Source organism: Bos taurus, chromosome 1 (assembly GCF_002263795.3).
Source record: "Bos taurus isolate L1 Dominette 01449 registration number 42190680 breed Hereford chromosome 1, ARS-UCD2.0, whole genome shotgun sequence".
Classification (NCBI taxonomy): Eukaryota; Metazoa; Chordata; class Mammalia; order Artiodactyla; family Bovidae; genus Bos; species Bos taurus.
In genome coordinates, this window is record NC_037328.1 from 64,082,895 (window position 1) to 64,099,465 (window position 16,571).

The 16,571-nt window shown below is 45.5% G+C and overlaps 1 protein-coding gene across 1 annotated transcript in view; it reads left to right on the top strand.

The window, feature by feature from the left end:
- The first annotated feature begins 232 nt into the window (after positions 1-232).
- Positions 233-16,571, top strand: part of ARHGAP31 (Rho GTPase activating protein 31) — a 122,519-nt gene continuing 106,180 nt past the window's right edge. Inside the window, exon 1 of the mRNA NM_001205810.2 lies at positions 233-332. Within this exon, the coding sequence (NP_001192739.1) occupies positions 233-332 (100 nt within the window). The remainder of the gene's footprint in view (positions 333-16,571) is intronic.

A 16,571-nucleotide genomic window follows, 5' to 3' on the forward strand; every position in this document is an offset into this window, starting at 1 on the left:
CGGCCCTGGAGGAGCGCGCCGTGGAGTTCAGGCTCCGCGCCCGCGCCGGGCTCCGCGCCCCGCGGGCTCCATGCGCGCTGCCCCGGGGCCCAGGCTCTTCCCCACGCCCATGCGGCCCCCCAGCGCCGCGCCGCAGCCACTGATCTAACCTCCCCCCGGAGACCATCGTAGGCGCGGTGCCAAGCAGAGAGGGGAGGGCGAGACGGAGGGGCAACCTCTTTGGGACTAACTCATGAAGAACAAGGGTGCCAAGCAGAAGCTGAAACGAAAGGGAGCCGCCAGCGCCTTCGGCTGTGACCTGACGGAGTATCTGGAGAGCTCAGGACAGGATGGTAAAGTGCCTTCTCCCCCTTTCCCCCACCCCCCACCGCTTCTTTTTGTTTCGGAGCGAGAGGGGGAGACTCTCGTAGGGCGTGTTGCATTCAATTCACAAGTTAATGTATTCCAGGCCTGTGCCCTTGTGGTACTTTTTTTAAACAAAAAACATATATGATTCCTAAGGTGCATAACGCTGCCACCCCGACGTGCAGAGGTTATGTCACTCCTTCCAGTTGTGTCACACTGGCCGTTAATGGGCGGCGCTGCCACACGTCTGACCGGCTACTCTGGGGGGGTGGGGGTGAGGGCGTGAGAGGTCCTGCTCCCAAAATTTGGATGTCGGAGGGGAAGGATGAGGGCTGGACCTGAGGGATGCTGTGCAGTGGGCTTCTCTGGGCACATAATTATGACTGCCTTAGGTGTCCCTCCAGGGCTCTCCAATTTCGTCCGCTCACATCTTTTTTTATTAATGTGCTGGAAGGCAGGGGGTGCGGTGGATCCTGGCTGGGGGAGTGGTTGCACAAACATTTTCTGAATTTCTGAACTGATGCCAAATATATAGTACATCCCTCCCTCCCCCTTCCCAACCCTTCAGACCCTTTACCTCCTCTGGGCCTTCAGAGGAGCATTTGGTGTGTCAGACAAGAAGAGTGTTGTGAAAAGGTCAGAGGGCCTTGATTTTAAAATAGTTTAGGGCATGTAAGAGAATAGGAGAGCCTCTCTGTTTTCAAGGTCAGATTGGAGAAAAAGGAATCCTCCAGAGTAGAGACAATTTAAACATTTGTTGGGGGGAGGGTGGAAGAAAACAATCTAGAATAGAGTAATGGCATTTGAGGTTAGAAGTTTTTAATCATAGGAAAGTTGGGGAAATTGAGCATTAAATGACTCCTTTTGTAAGGTTGACTGGCCCTGCATTTATCCATGACAAAAAGGCCTTGTCTTCAGAAACTTCAGTGAGAGAAGAAAAAAATCCACGATATGGGCCTTGTGTTTATACATAGATAGATACAACAAAGAGGGGAAACTGAAGGGCTAGCTGGGCAGAATAATTCTGCCTCCAGGAAAGTAATCTCAAAAACTATTTGATTAGCTCATATCAAATGTGCATCTCAAAAACAGAGCAGTGCTTTTGTTTCTATTTCTTTTTTTTTTTTTAAGACTCAGCACCACCTAGTAATTTGCAGTGGTGTGATATTCCTGTGGTATTCTTGAGTTCAGAGGCTGCCGTGTCTTTAGGACAAATGAATGGCTTAGTTATTTTACAGCTTGAGGGACCACAGGTTTCAAAACTGCCTCTTTTAAAACTGGGACACAACAGAGTCAATTCATTTAATCCCATCCAGCAATCTAGAGAGGTAGATTTGGAATAACATCCTTGAATTGATTTTTTTTTTTTTTTTTTTTTTTGAGAACTCCAAGTATGCATCTTAACCACTACCATCAGGCATTCAGAATGAAATGTTTTCCTCCACCTGTTTTTTAACAGGGGGACTTCAGGCTCTTGTCCCGGTTCACTTATGAATGTTCCCACCAAGTGGATGTTAAACTCTGGGCCCTCGCTCCAAAGCTGAGAGGTACATGGAGGTGCTTCTTAGCCCTCCCCTGTTCTGACAATGTCACAGATCCTAGAATAAGCAAAGAATCCCAGGGTTCTGTGAAGACACCTCAGAGGCAGCCTTAAACAGTTCCTCTTTCACTTGATTTATATTTTGAGTTTTCTTATATGTTTTGTGTGGGGGGGAAAAAAAGAGAGGGGGATACTGCTTAAAGAAAAACAAAATGTTAAAACCAGTACCCAGTGCATCCCGCCCTAGGGAGAAGGGGGGAAGCCCAGAGAGGTAAACTGACCTGCCTAAGGTCATACAGTCAGTCATGAAGGATGCAGAGGTCTCTGGCCCACTTGGCTCCTTTCCCCTCCTTGGCTTCCTTGTCTAGGCCAACATTCTCCTCTAATGATTTTTTTTTTCCCCTAAATTGAAAGCAGACAGTCCTGCCCCAGAATCAGCAAGCTTTCAAGGCTGACATATCTGAATAAAGTTCAGCTTTGAAAGAGAAGGAAACTGACCCACTTAATGACCCACCAGTATTGTGCCGCGTAGGAATTAGGCTTGCCTAATAAGCGCTTATGTAAAATGAGAATAATTAGGATTTCTTCTCTCATATCTAGAACTAGTCAGGCAGTTGTCTCATTTTCTTTAGAGGGTAGCATCAATAAATAGCATTGAGGCTAATGGTTTTCTCTAAAACAATGTGTCCTCCTCATGACTGTTCTGAAACAGTTTTTCCCCAGGAAGGAAAAACTGACTTAGGCAGTGTTCCTTTGCCCATGACCTTGGAAGTTCAGCCCAGAATGCTGAGGGTGACAAGTAACTAGGATCTAGAAGGCTGTCACAAAACTAACATTGTGCGTGCTGAGTCACTTCAGTCGTATCAGACTCTGGGCAAACCAATGGTCAGTAGCCCGCCAGGCTCCTCTGTCCATGGGATTCTTCAGGCAAGAATACTGGAGTGGGTTGCCATTCTCTCCTCCAGAGGTTCTTCCCAACCCAGGGATCGAACCCCAGTCTCCCCTGTCTCTTGCACTGGCAGGCGGGTTCTTTAGCACTGGTGCCACCTGGGAGCCCCAAGACTAACATCATAGTTCCTCAGACTTTGGAGGTCAAGGATGGAGTGAGACCAAAAAAATGGATTCAGGTCTGGGTGTACAGGGCAGAAGGGAAGAATGGAGATGTGGGGGATCCAAGAAAACCCCTGTGTAGCGGGGAGAGGGAGGGAAATCTCTGAGCTGGGGTACAAGACAAAGCTGGCTGGTGACAATTAAATGTTCTCAGGTCACCTGAACATGGGGAATTTACACCCCTGGACTGAACAGAGAGGAAAAATGTCATTCACGTCTGCAATTTGCTGTAGCCGAGTCCTGCTGCATTCAGTTAAACACACCTGATGGGGCAAGATGTTTAGGTGACAAATAGGTGTTCATCTTTGAGCAGATGTTGCTTGGGGCCAGTTTCGTCTTTAATCTTTAGGAGCCTGATGAAAAACAGAAACCTTTTCTTAGAAAACATTCACAGAGACATACACATATAATGTCCTGTGTACAGTTTCTGTGGGCATCCACACAGATGCCAGATTCAGATCCTGCTGTTGACTGTCCCCAGCTGCAGACAGAGCTGATGCAAATGGCCAATTTCCCCCTTTTGCGTCTATGGCCACTTTTCTCCAGCCTGGTGCGAACACCCGAGAATGGGATGAAGTTGCTCCTGGCCAGCCTGGCCAGCTTTTCTCTCACCTACCCTCCAGCACAGTGGCTGCTGCCCCAGCCTCCAGCTCTCCCCTGGGAACCAGGTAATTTTCTCCTCCTGTCTGGAATAGAGGGAGAAGATCATCCCTTTGTCACTGCTGATGGTGAAAATAGTTTTCTCTACCTCTTCCCTCTGGGCCGAGTGCCTTGGGTCTTCACACAGTGCCTGGAAACACTGGGGCCAGGAGTCAAGGGACCAGTAAGAGCATTACAGGAAAGCTGTCTTCTGCCTCTATTCTGGTCGCACTCTCAGAGCTGAGGGCTTCCTCACTCTCCCCAACAATCTCTGCCATCTGACTCACTTCTGGATAACCACTGTCGGGGTGGTGGTTTGCCATGATGGCAGCACAATAGAACCATGTGGGGAACATTAAGAAAAGTTGATGTCTGGGCCTCCTCAGAACAATTAAATCAGAATCTTGGTGCATGGGTATGTTTTAAAAGCTTCCTAGATGATTCTTATGCAGGAAAAGTTGAGAACCACTGCTTATAGTGCAGGGATTTATAGATCATTTAGTCTCTGGATAAGCAGCCTTGATTATTCAGAAGGTGCCCTCTGAGTGTTTGATAAGAACATTGTTCATGAAGGTTTTTTCGAGTTCTTATCACGTTGAAAAAGAATATGTACTGATTTAATGGATGTGAGTTTGAGCAAACTCCGGGAGATAGTGAAAGACAGGAAAGCCTGGTGTGCTGCAGTCCATGGGGTTGCAAAGAGTTGGACACAACTTAGTGACTAAACAATATGTGTGTGTGTGTATTCGATTTGGGGAATTCTAGAAGGTTCATAATGAATAAATAAACACCCATTACGAAATAAAATTTTCAAGCTTGATGAGAGTAAGATGGCCCTAGTACCTCAAAGAACAAGAATAAGGCAATGAGAACTTTGAGGTGTAGTTATTCTAAGTGTACTTCTTAGGCTAAGTCATTCTCTTACTTTGTTCATTCACTTATTTAACAAACAGCTATACAGTGCTGTAGAGGTATGGTGGAAGAGAAAGAAACAGATACCCCAGCCTCAAGAAATTTACAGTCTCAGGGATGTGAACAAACTTTCAGAAACCAATGGCTTTGAAGTTAGTTGTTATAACTGAAGGAGAAAATGCAAAAGCTCTTATCTTCGATTAAACAGACAAGAAACCCAAACATAAACAGGACAAAGTCTGAGCAAGGAAGGTGAATGTGTTCAATAGAAGATTTAACACTGAATGGAGAACCAGGGCAAGGGTATTCCATTGGCTTAGTGGTTTCCTTCCCAGCGTCTTGCCTGGCACATCATTATCACACCTTCCCTAGCTAACTGTCCATCCTTTGGGTCTCAGCTGCTTCTGGAAACCTTCCTTGATCCTCCCAAGACAGGTGCCCCCTGCTGGGGGCTTCCAGTAGGAGTTCTGGAAGCATGCCGCCTAGAGCAGAATCCAGACTTTGCCTGTTCCCAGCTGAGTGACTGTGGAGCAGGCTACTTATCCCCTCTGGCTCTCCCTTTCCTCGTTTGTAAAATGGGGATAAGGGGACTGATGTGAAGAGAAATGAGTTACTACGAGCAAAGCACTTAGAAGAGGGCATGCATAAGGTAAGCTCTAAATGTAGCTTCCCTGGTGGCTCAGTGGTGGAGAATCTGCCTGCCAGTGCAGGAGACTCAGGTTCGATCCCTGGGTGGGGATGATACCATGGAGAAGGAAATGGCAACCCACCTCAGTATTCTTGCCTGGGAAATCCCGTGGACAAAGGAACCTGGCAGGCTGCAATCCATGACGCGACTGAGCAATTAAACAACAACAACAACAAATGTAGCTATTGTCATCATAACATTGTAGATGTGCCCTAAATAACCACATACTATATATGCCATGACCAAATGAATGCATGAGGGCTCCCATGAAACGAATAAATGATATGGTCTGGTAAAGAATCTGCAGGAGACCCCGGTTCAATTCCTGGGTCAGGAAGATCCGCTGGAAAAGGGATAGGCTACCCACTCCAGTACTCTAGCCTAGAGAATGGTTCATGGGGTCGCAAAGAGTCAGACACGACTGAGCGTCTTTCACCTCACTTTCAGATGGGTTAATTAATTACCAACAGGGACAGGAAGCAGATTGGTTGCCCCACTAAGCAGAGAGTTCACAGAGGGATTTCCCAGAGCCACTGGGGAGTGGAGCGTCAGTAGACAGTGGTGGGGGAGCAGAACGTCAACCTGAAACTATAGGGCCCTGAGAAAGATCTGAGAAAGATACCCTGTCACTCCCAGAGCTGCAGGGAACTGAAAGAGAAGTCCAGTCCTGGAGGTGGAGCTTGCGGAGACAGAACAGCCACTTCCTGGGCTTGCGTTTGGAGAGGTATCCCCAAATCTGGGCTCTCACAGTGAAACAGGAAGAACTAAACGAGGAGAATTAAGGCTTTTAAACCTGAAGCAAACTAACTGACAGCATGAAGCCAAACTAAGTAACTCTGTATGGTCTGGATGTGGCAAACAACCCACCCAGAGGATGGAAACAGCCATTCCACCTACGTACATCCCTCCCCCCTGCCCACTCTCCAGACCTCTGCCAAGAGCCCGTTGACCACAGGCATAGCCTTGCCCTTCCTCCACCCCATAACCCCCACTGGCAGCTGCCTAGATGCCTTCTAACCTCAGAGACCCAGGCCTTTAGACAGTTAAGGAAACCCTTGGTCCCATTGCCCCAGACCTGCCCTGGAGCCCAGTGGACCATCTGCTGGGGCAGAGGGAAACAGGTTGAAACTAGAAACACATTTTCCCGCAGACGATGCTGTGGGTGGTAGATTATCTCCCCAGTGCCATTAGAGCTCTGTTTTTTGATGCATTCTTTTTCTCCCCGCCTCCCTTAGTCCATTAGGCATCTGTGGGCTATCCTGGAAACTTTCTTCTGTGGGAGTGGGGCCTGGGGAAAAACACATAAATTCCAGAAGCTGAGCAACCAAGGCAGTTCTGAATCACTTGTTGAGGACCAGTTGTCCCCGGGAGTCACTTCACTGCAGAAAGTTTCCTGGGATTTTGTGGCAGAGGATGTGAGAGGAAGACAGGGCTCAGAGGCCCAGGACTCCATCTGGGGATGAGAGGTGACACCCAACTCCTCTTCATTAGATATTGCAGCTAAAAATGTCTGGAGCAAAGTACCCATAGACCCTCAGGTTGGGACTCCCTGGTGCTTCCTCCAGAGCAGGCTGCTCAGGGTGACTTGTACCCCGCTACCCCATCCCTGGTTTCAGGACTCTACTTCCCTCTGTGTGGTTCCTTCACACCAGTCTTGAGGCCCAGGAACACGGCTATGCTCGCTCTTTTGGTTTTCTGGGTTTTTTTTTTTTTTTGCTTATTGCTTGTCCTGTATTGAAGCCAAGGTGGCATTTTTTTTCCAACTCATCATCACACTTCCAGTTAATTTTCTTTTTACTTGCGGGTGCATGTCCCACCTGATCTTCTGTTTCTTTTTTATGATCCTGTAATCGCCACGTGTCAGTTTAATGAGTTTTGGTGTTTCTCTCTCAAAGGACCGTCCTTGAGTCCTAATTAAGGTGGGGCCACAGCCTGATAGAACTTTAGGCCATCTAAATCGCACCGCCGCCCTTGTCCCTCTAATCTGCACCACCACCACCCCTCCCCATGCAGTTTTAGGTCAGGCTTAAAATAAAGGACCCCTGAGGAAACATCCTGATTTCAATTTAGAAGAGAATAGATACTGGGGCTAGATTTTTAAGAGCAGCTTTTTGATAAAGATGAGAATGTTAGGCTTCTAAAGGGAAGAGGAGGAAGGAGAGAAGGAACCTGGAAATGAAGCTGAGCCCCAAATCACAGCTACTTGTTATTTTTATTAGTGGAATTACAATCTACATTGTTTGTTTACTATGTGCCAGTCACTTGATACATACAAAGTAATATTTTCAAAATCTGTACAAATTCGGATGTTTTCCCCCTTTTTATAGCGGAGAAAACTGAGATCCGAGAGGTTAAATCACTTGCCAAGATTATTGAGATAAGAAAAGCAGAATTTAAATCAAGATCTGTCTGACTCCCAAAGCCACGCATGGTCTTAGGCACAAACACAATTTCCCAAAATAGCATATTTCATAATTTGACATTTATGTCATAGTTTTGTCCAAAAAAAAAAACCCAAAAAACTCTGCGAAAAGTGGCCTTTTCTCGCTTGCATTGTTCTTGCCCCAGCCTAGGTCTGGAATAGTAATAATAACAGCTAACGTTTGCACAGCACTTCACCCCTACCTACTTGCTTTCAAGTCCAGCCAGGCCCCACCTTTTCCTCCCAGGCCCCTCCCTGACCACTGCAGCCACAGTCCTCCTTCCTTTTTGGAACAGCCCTTGCCTGAGACTCAGAGGCACCCAATTTAGTCCTCATTCTCCTCCTTACCCTGTTTTCTCTCTGGCTTTGTGTTTACAAGGCCGTGAGCTCTGCTAAAGGTGGGGGCCTCGGGCAGCTCATGCAGACTGAGGAGCTCGCTGGCCTCCCCCAGGCCAGCACACCGCTGATGTTTGGTTTCCTCCTCAGGAAGCCTGAGAGAGCCCTCCTAGGAAGCTCAGGACCTGGGCCATGGCTGCCGTGCTGCTGGAATATGAGGAATCCAAGACTGTCCGAGGTTCCCCACAAGGGCACAAAGCTCCTCGCAGATAGAAACAGATCCAGGCTTTGCGCAGGGCGCCCTGGAAACATCACCTTTCCCTAATGCCTTGCCAGTCACTCATTGATATGAACCACCTTCTTGGTGGGGTCTCAGAACCAACTGAGTTTGTAGGATCGAGTGTCAGGCACTCTTTGTTCTAGTTCAAGTGTGGCTGATGCATATCAGGCCTTGGGGCTATCCCCATGACCTGATGCTGGCCAGTATGATGCCCATGATCAGTATGCCTCTGGGCCCTCACCACTACCCCCAGAGGGTTGAGGGGAAAGGTCACCCTCCCCAAAAGCAACTTATACCAGCTCTTGCTTTACAGACAGCGGAAAACTGTTTGACATATAAAGCAGCAGTCTGGCAAACTACAAATCTGTAGCTTTTAAGAATTGAGCTAATTTGTGTAATTACGCATATTTCTTTCCCTAGCTTTTTTCATGTTTTTATTCAGAAGCCATCTTATATGGGCTTTCAATTCAATGCAACAGATATTTAATGGGACTCTAATATGCTAGACACTCTGGGGTTCACAAAGATGCTCTCAAGTTGCTCTCAGCCTAGTGGGTTGTGTAAGACAGGGAAACAACCAAGTATGGAGGATGTAAAGAACAGACTTTTGGACTCAATGGGATAGGTTGGAAAGAATAGCATTGCAACATGTATATTATGACATGTAAAATAGATGACCAGTCCAAGTTCGATGCATGAAGCAAGGCAACCAAAGCTGGTGCTCTGGGACAACCCAGAAGGATAGGGTGGAGAGGGAGGTGGAAGGGGGGTCAGGATGGGAGGACACGTGTATACCTGTGGGTGATTCATGTTGATGTATTGTAATTATCACAATATTGTAAATAACTACCCTCCAATTAAAACAAATTTTTAAAATTTTTACCAAAAAAATGTACTGAAAATGAAATGAGGGCTCTACAAAAGCTGCAAGAGAAGATGTTAACATGCAAGGCAGCTGAGTGAAAGAAAACTATGAGTGGGTTGTTTGTAAAGGGAAAAAAATCAATAAAACAATAAACATCATCTGACCGGTGAGGAATGACGGAGATGTGGGGAGATAGAGCGGAGATGTGGGGAGATAGAGCGGTTGGTTTCTGCAGACAGGAAGCCACATGGCTTTGCCTGATACTTGTAATTGGTCACACCCTCCTGAGCCCTGGGGGAGAAGATGCTGAAACTGTGGGAAAGGTAGTTGAGAGTGACTTCTAATGGCCAGGCTTGTAAGGGGAGACCCTGGCTGGGGGGTCAAGCTGTCTTCAGTGGCAGCGAGTGATCTACCATCAGGAGAAGGCACTATGGCTGAGCACAAGCGTGGCAGCTGGTTTGGCTGTGTCTGTGCCCTGCCCAAGAGCAGGGGAATGGAAAATTCTGTTTAAAGGGAAAACTCATAATGTTAACTGACCACCCTAATTGTGTTTCCTGCTTAATCAAACAGTATGGCATAAATGTGCAACCTCAGTCTCTCCCCACTGTGTGTCAAAGTTCTTGTTTTGCCCCCCATTTTATCTTATTTTTTGGCTGAGCCATGCAGCTAGTGGGATCTAGGTTTCCCAACCAGGGATTGAACCCTGGCCATGGCAGTGAAAGCTTGGAATCCTAACCATTCGGCCACCAGGGAACTCACCCTCCCCCATTTTATATATGAAGACCAACTCAGAGGAGTGAAGCAACTTGCCTAACATCACCAAGCTAGGAATTGGGAGAACCAGAACTCAAACCACGTCTGCCCGACATTCAGTTCCCTTTCCACGGCTTTGTCTCCTCTGGACCCAAACCGCTGCAGTTATGCTGGCAGTAAATCTGTCTGATATGCAGAGTTCATTTACCCATGCACTGTCAAGGTGATAAGTTCAGTAGGATTTAGTTCGACTTTACTAAAACTGCTGGCATCCCCAGTTTTTCGAAGTCAAACATGTAGGTTCCAAATGGCAGGATTCTAAACAGAGAGCATGCCCTGTTACCATAAGTAGCCCCTTCCACCACTGCTTTCCCATCTGTTTCCTGCATGCTGAGTATTATTGGGAAACAATGATGTCAACTCTTCCATATAAATCTACACCTCCCTGCTCACCCCTCCCCTACAATGCATATTTTTGTTCCTCTTTCTGGCTTTTGTCTTACTGTTCTGTTCTTTAAGACTCACGCTTTTTGGCGTCGATTGTTGGCTTTCTTTTTAATAAGTTTTAGCTATTTAAGCTGCATTGTGGCCTTCAAAGTGCACATGCGTTCTTGGGTCCATATTTGGAAAAGGCTTTGTTTGGCTAACAGCTAGAGTATGGGCCTGTTGTTAGTGAAGAGAAGCCATTTTGCTTTCTGGAAAAGCAAAAGCTGGATGCAGGGCTCTGAATCTGGCTTGGAGATGAGGGCACAGACCCCACTCAGGGGCTCTTGGGAGCTGCATTTAGCTGTTGGACCCTGGGCAAACAGCCTGCAGCTGAACATACCCACTGAGTAATCTGTATTCCCTCACCCAAACCTGACTGTCAAACAAGACGTGGTTTCTTCAGTTCCCCCATTTTTTTTTTACTGCCCCTAAAGTCCACTTTGTTTCAGAAAGGAATAGGGGAGCTGTTCTGGAGGCAGGTGGGAGGGAAGAGTGTGAGTTGTGAATTCTGGGTTTAAGAATTCTGGACCTCTTTTTTTAAGGCTCTGGTAATGATACTCAAACTCTATCTGGCATTAAGTTTGACTAAAATTGTAGTGTTTAATTAAAATTTTAATCAAAAAGTTTAAAAATATTGGTCAAATTTTAGTGCACTATTAGGATACTATAAAGAGTATTAGAGATACTCCTTTAATTCCCTTTTGAGCGCCTTGAAACAAAATAGACCCGTAGCAAAAGTTTCAGATGGGCGTTGCGTAGGTGCTGCAGTATTTGGGTCTGGGGAGAACATGCGACTCCTCGGAATGAGTTCTGCAGAGACAGGGCTGCCAGCTGTAAGTGCGCCTGCAGATCGGTGTTCTGAGGTCAGCCCCTCAGAGACTCTGCTCTCGGAGGTCTGAGACGGGACCTAGGAATCCACATTTTTGCAGATGAGCTCCAGGTGATTGTGGTATCTTTGGCCTACTGATCTCACTCTGACTAGCTTGTAAAAAGCAGCTAAATGAAACCACATGATTTTTTTTTTCTTTACACTTTTTATATTGCCCCAAATTTCAACAGTGAACATGTATTTTTTACTACTTAAATTGAGAGGAAAAATCTTTTAAAACTATGATGGGAATGGGTTGTCTTGATTCATTGAATTTTTCATGAAGCCATTTTGTTCCGGTCCTTATTTAAAAGAATAATCTTCATAACGTCTCAGTTTGGTTTCCTGCCTTGATAGTTGCAGGCTCATGAAATCAGTTAACCTGTCTGAGAAGCAAAGCATGTAGCAAAGTGGTTAGTGTGTGGCTTTTGTGCTGATAGTCTGCCTTGGTTCAAATCTCAGCTCTACCCCATGCTAGTTTTGTGATTATGGATAGGTTACCAAACCTCTCTGTGCCTCAAGTTTCCTTGTCTGTAAAATGGGGTTGTGAGAATAAAAGTGGGTATCACACAGAGTCATTGCGAGGATTAAATAGGCTAGTGTACTGCCTGGAATTTAGTTAACCTTCCGTGAGCATCAACTACAGTTATTTCCTTGGTGATTAGAAATCTTAACCTGTTTCAGCCTCATTACTCAGAATGTGGTTCCTGAGTAATGCTACAGACTTTCAAGTTGAGAAGGAGCTGAGAACAAATATTCCAAGGCCCCTATATACCCCTAGGAGCTGCTTCTTCTTTTTTAAAAATTCTATTATATACACATATGGAGAAGGAAACGGCAGCCCACTCAAGTATTCTTGCCTGGGAAATCCCATGCACAGAGGAGCCTGGCGGGCTATAGTCCATGGGGTGGCAAAGAGTCCGACACAACTTAGTGACCAAATAGCAACAAACAGATATGTGGATAATTATTTATTTTCTTTGGTTGAATGCATAAAAATGCTAGTTTTTAGATTCTTATCAGTTGATAAATATTTCTGGATGGGAATGTGGTAAAATTTCTAAATTGAACATTTCTTTAGTAATCAGAGAAAGAAAACAATTTAAAAACAAAACTGGAAAGAAATAAAATGAGGGTTATGGGTTATGGCAAAAGGCTGTAATCATAGTGACAGCCCTCCGACCTTCTACTTTTCATCTGTATTTCAGGAGAGTTATAAATCTGGCAAGTGAGTCTGTTTGGGTCATTGATGGAACAGGGTAAGGAGGGGTTTTCGCCAGCCTGTATGACTTTTCACATATGTCTGTCTCTTTGCTCCACAGTTGCATTTTGACAGTTGTCTGATAATCTGGCTCAATTTTAGGCTGTATGAACAGCATCTTAGGCTGTAGAGTGTGTATGGACTGAGGGACCCACACTGCACTCTTAACAAGTTGGATCCAGCAGGGAGTCTGTATTCATTTCTCAGTGCTCCATTTGAAGGTGGAAACTGATTCACAGATGTATATTGAGGAAGGTGATCAGGATGGTAAAGTTTAGATGTTTATTACCGCTCGTGTCCAGCAGGGCTTCCCTGGTGGCTCAAAGAGTAAAGAATCTGCCTGTACTGCAGGAGACCCAGGTTCGATCTCTGGATTGGGAAGATCCCCTGGAGAAGAGAATGGCTACCCATCCAGTATTCTTACCTGGAGAATTCCATGGACAGAGGAGCCTAGCGGGCTACAGTTCATGGGGTCGAAAAGAGTTTAGACACGACTGAGCGACTAACACTTTCATGTCCAACAACTGTCATAGTTTCTTAAATTGTCTCTATCTTTGAGTAGAAAGAAAATGAGCTCCTTGAAAACTGACCATTCTCTGTTTATCTGTGCGTTAGATGTTTGCGGGGCTGGTTCCTTTCTGGAGGCTCTCAGGAAGACTCTGTTTCCTTAACTTCCCCAGCTTTGAGAGGCTGTCTTCATCCTTTAGCTTATGACCTCTCATCACATTACCTTTGGCCCCTCTGCTCCATCCTCACCTGGCCTTCTGTCTGATCTCCTGCCTCTGTCTTATGAAGACCTTGTCACTACATCAGATAAACCAAAATAATGTTATATCAAGATCTTTAGTTTGATCACATCTGTAAAAACCCCTTTCGCCATATGAGGCAACATTTACAGATTACAGGAATGAAGACTTGAACTTCTTTGAGGAACCATTACTCAACCTACCACGATCTTTTTTCCCCACAACATATGGTCGGCTCCACAGATGTTAATAATGTGAATGAAGGGAATAGGGTAATGATTGCGAGAACGGAGGAAGAGATGGACCTCAGCGTTTTCTCAGCATTTACCACACACCAGGCAAAGGGTCAGCTGGGACACACAGATGAACAGGCATTGTCTGTCCCTGTGGGGCTCACAGTCCCGATGCAGGAGGCAGACACATCCTCTACTGAGTCTCACACAAACCACCGGAGGAAGTGGATGTCATTAGTTCTGACTCAGAGAAGCTAGATCTTCTAAGATGAATGGAATCTAAGTAGTCCCTGCCTGTCCCAGACAGGAGGAACAGCATAAGCAACGGTGTCGAGGTGTGAAAGAGTGGCAGGATCAACATTCTGAAAAGAAGAATAAAGAGAGCAACCTGCCTGCCTGGATGAGGTTTATAGGAACGAATGGCTTATTCAATGAGAAGTTTAAATCTTCCAGGGAAAAAAAGAGTGATAAGGGGAAAAAAGTGATAGACAAATGTGCCAGCGTGTAAATTCCAGAATGAGAAAGGAAAAAGAATCTCAAGCCTCATTTACAGTGTGCGTCCTTTTTGCTGTTTCTATTGTTGCTGTTGAGAAAAAATTGGGCCCCAGACTAGGAATAAACTTCCTCCACGTGGAGGAAAAGTGAGGTGCACCAAGCAGCTGTAACTCAGGCTTTCATAGTTTATATCATCTATTTATTTTCCATCTTGGGAAATTTCACTTCTCTCTTGTCTTGTGCATGATAACCAGAGTGATGTCTGACATTTCAAATCCAAGTTTTATTTGACATGAAAGTTTCTGTAACATTTGTTCCCACCTGCCTCCGGGTCACATTTCTGCTGGAGCCCATCTCTTTTTTTCCTCCAGCTTTCTATTCATCTTTTCTTCCTCCAATGTAAGAAACCACAGAGCAGACAGCAGATCTGTCATTCTTAGCAATTCTGCTCCCAGGTGGCGTCTTGAGCTTGGCCCCGCGAGCTCCCATTCCCTTCCTAGCTAGGTGCTCCCACTCAGAGCGGTGTCTTCTCCCACCCGCCTGGGTCCCCGAATCGGAGACCTCAGCGTCCCCTGGAGGTGGGCCTCCCTGTCCCATGCCCGCCTTGCCCTTGCCAGATTCCCGAACTCCAGAAACTAAAAATATACTTCAGTCTTTGCTTCCCCTGCTGGCTGGTGCTCAAACTGATTTTGTCCCTTGTGACTGGAAAGCAGAGTCCTAGAAGGGGGTGAGACTGGTGCGTGGTCAGCCGCGGCCTGAGAGGCTCCTCCCAGACTTGTGTTCACCGCGGACTGGGGACATCGCCATTCCTTCCCTGGGCTAAGTCCTCTAGCTGTGCTTTGCCACACCCCGGCTCCAGGGTGGAATGGCAGGAGTCATGAAAAAAAAAAGTGCAGGACGCGATTTTCATGAGGAATAAATACCTCACACAGGTGCGAGCTATCCTTTTCTCCTAAAATTAGAAAAGTAATTGTTTAAAAAATTCAAATGATGCAGAGATTTATGAAGTACAGAGTCCCTTCCTACATGGTTGCAGTTCCATTCATCAGTTCACAGTCTGGGCTGGATTCCTCTAGACCAGTTCTGTCTGGAGAACTTTCTCACTGAGGGAAATATGCTCAGTCTACACTATGCAATGTGGCAGCCAATGGCCCCATCTGGCTGTTAGCACTTGAATGTGGCCAGTGCTACCGAGGAACTGAACTTTAGCCACATGTGGCTCATACTACTGTTATCAAACAGCACAGAGACCTTTCTTTGTGTACATACTAAACAATACACACAATGAATGATTCTCTTTGGTTGTTTTCCCACAACTTTACAACATATATATGTCCTGAAAATATGCTGTTTTAAATAACAATAGATCTTGGAGAACTATCCATTTTGTAATTATAGTTCGATCTCACTCTTTTAAATCACTGCATGGGATTCTGTGGAACGGATGGTTTTTCAAATTATTTTTTTTGGCTGTGCTGGGTCTTCATTGCTGCACAAGCTCTTCTGTAGTTGCACCGAACAGGGGCTACTCTGTAGTTGCAGTGTGCCGGCTTCTCATTGTGGGGGCTTCTCTTGTTGGGGAGCACAGGCTCTAGGGCATGCAGGCTCATGGGTTGCGGTTCCTGGGCTCTAGAGCACAGGATCAATAGTTGTGGCACCCAGGCTTAGCTGCTTCATGGTATGTAGTATCTTCCTAGACCAGGGATCAAACCCATGTCTCCTCCATGTCAGGCAGATTCTTTACCACTGAGCTTCCAGGGAAGCCCTAAAGTTAATTTTTTTAACAATCAGGTATCACATTCCTGTAGTTCAAAATGTGAAAGTCACTCAGTCGTGTCTGACTCTTTGTGACCCCATCGACTATACAGTCCATGGAATTCTCCAGGCCAGAATACTGGAGTGGATAGCCTTTCCCTTCTCCAGGGGATCTTCCCAACGCAGGGATCGAACCCAGGTCCCCCACATTGCAAGCAGATTCTTTACCAGCTGAGCCACAGGGGAAGCCCAAAAGTATATAAAGGATATAACAAACAAAATCTCCCTCCTATTCTTGTCCTCATCCTTTCTGTTTCTCACATGAGAAGCAACTAGTGTTAATTTCCTTGGAAATCTTTCATAGATATTCTGTGCATATACAAGCAAATATACATACTTTTTATAAAATACCATAATTAATTTTTCTAATTTATTTTTATTGTAGTTCATTACAGTCTTGTTAGTTACGTATATATATATATACATTCTTTTTAAATATTCTTTTCCATTATGTTTATTGTAGGATATTAAATATAGTTATTTGTGCTATTCAGTAGAACCTTGTTGTTTTCCATTCTGTATATAAAAGTTTACATCTGCTAACCACATCCCCCATGTCCATCTCTCTCCCAACCCTCACCCCCTTGGCAACCACTAGCCTACTCTCTATGTCTGTGATTCTGTTTCTGTTTTATAGATAGGTTTGTGTCATATTTTATGTTCCATATATAAATGATATCATTAAAATATCATAATTTATTTGACCATTTCTTTACACAGAAATCTCCCTCTTTTTACAAGTTCCTATAAGGCTTCTCTTACTGTCTAAATACTGAT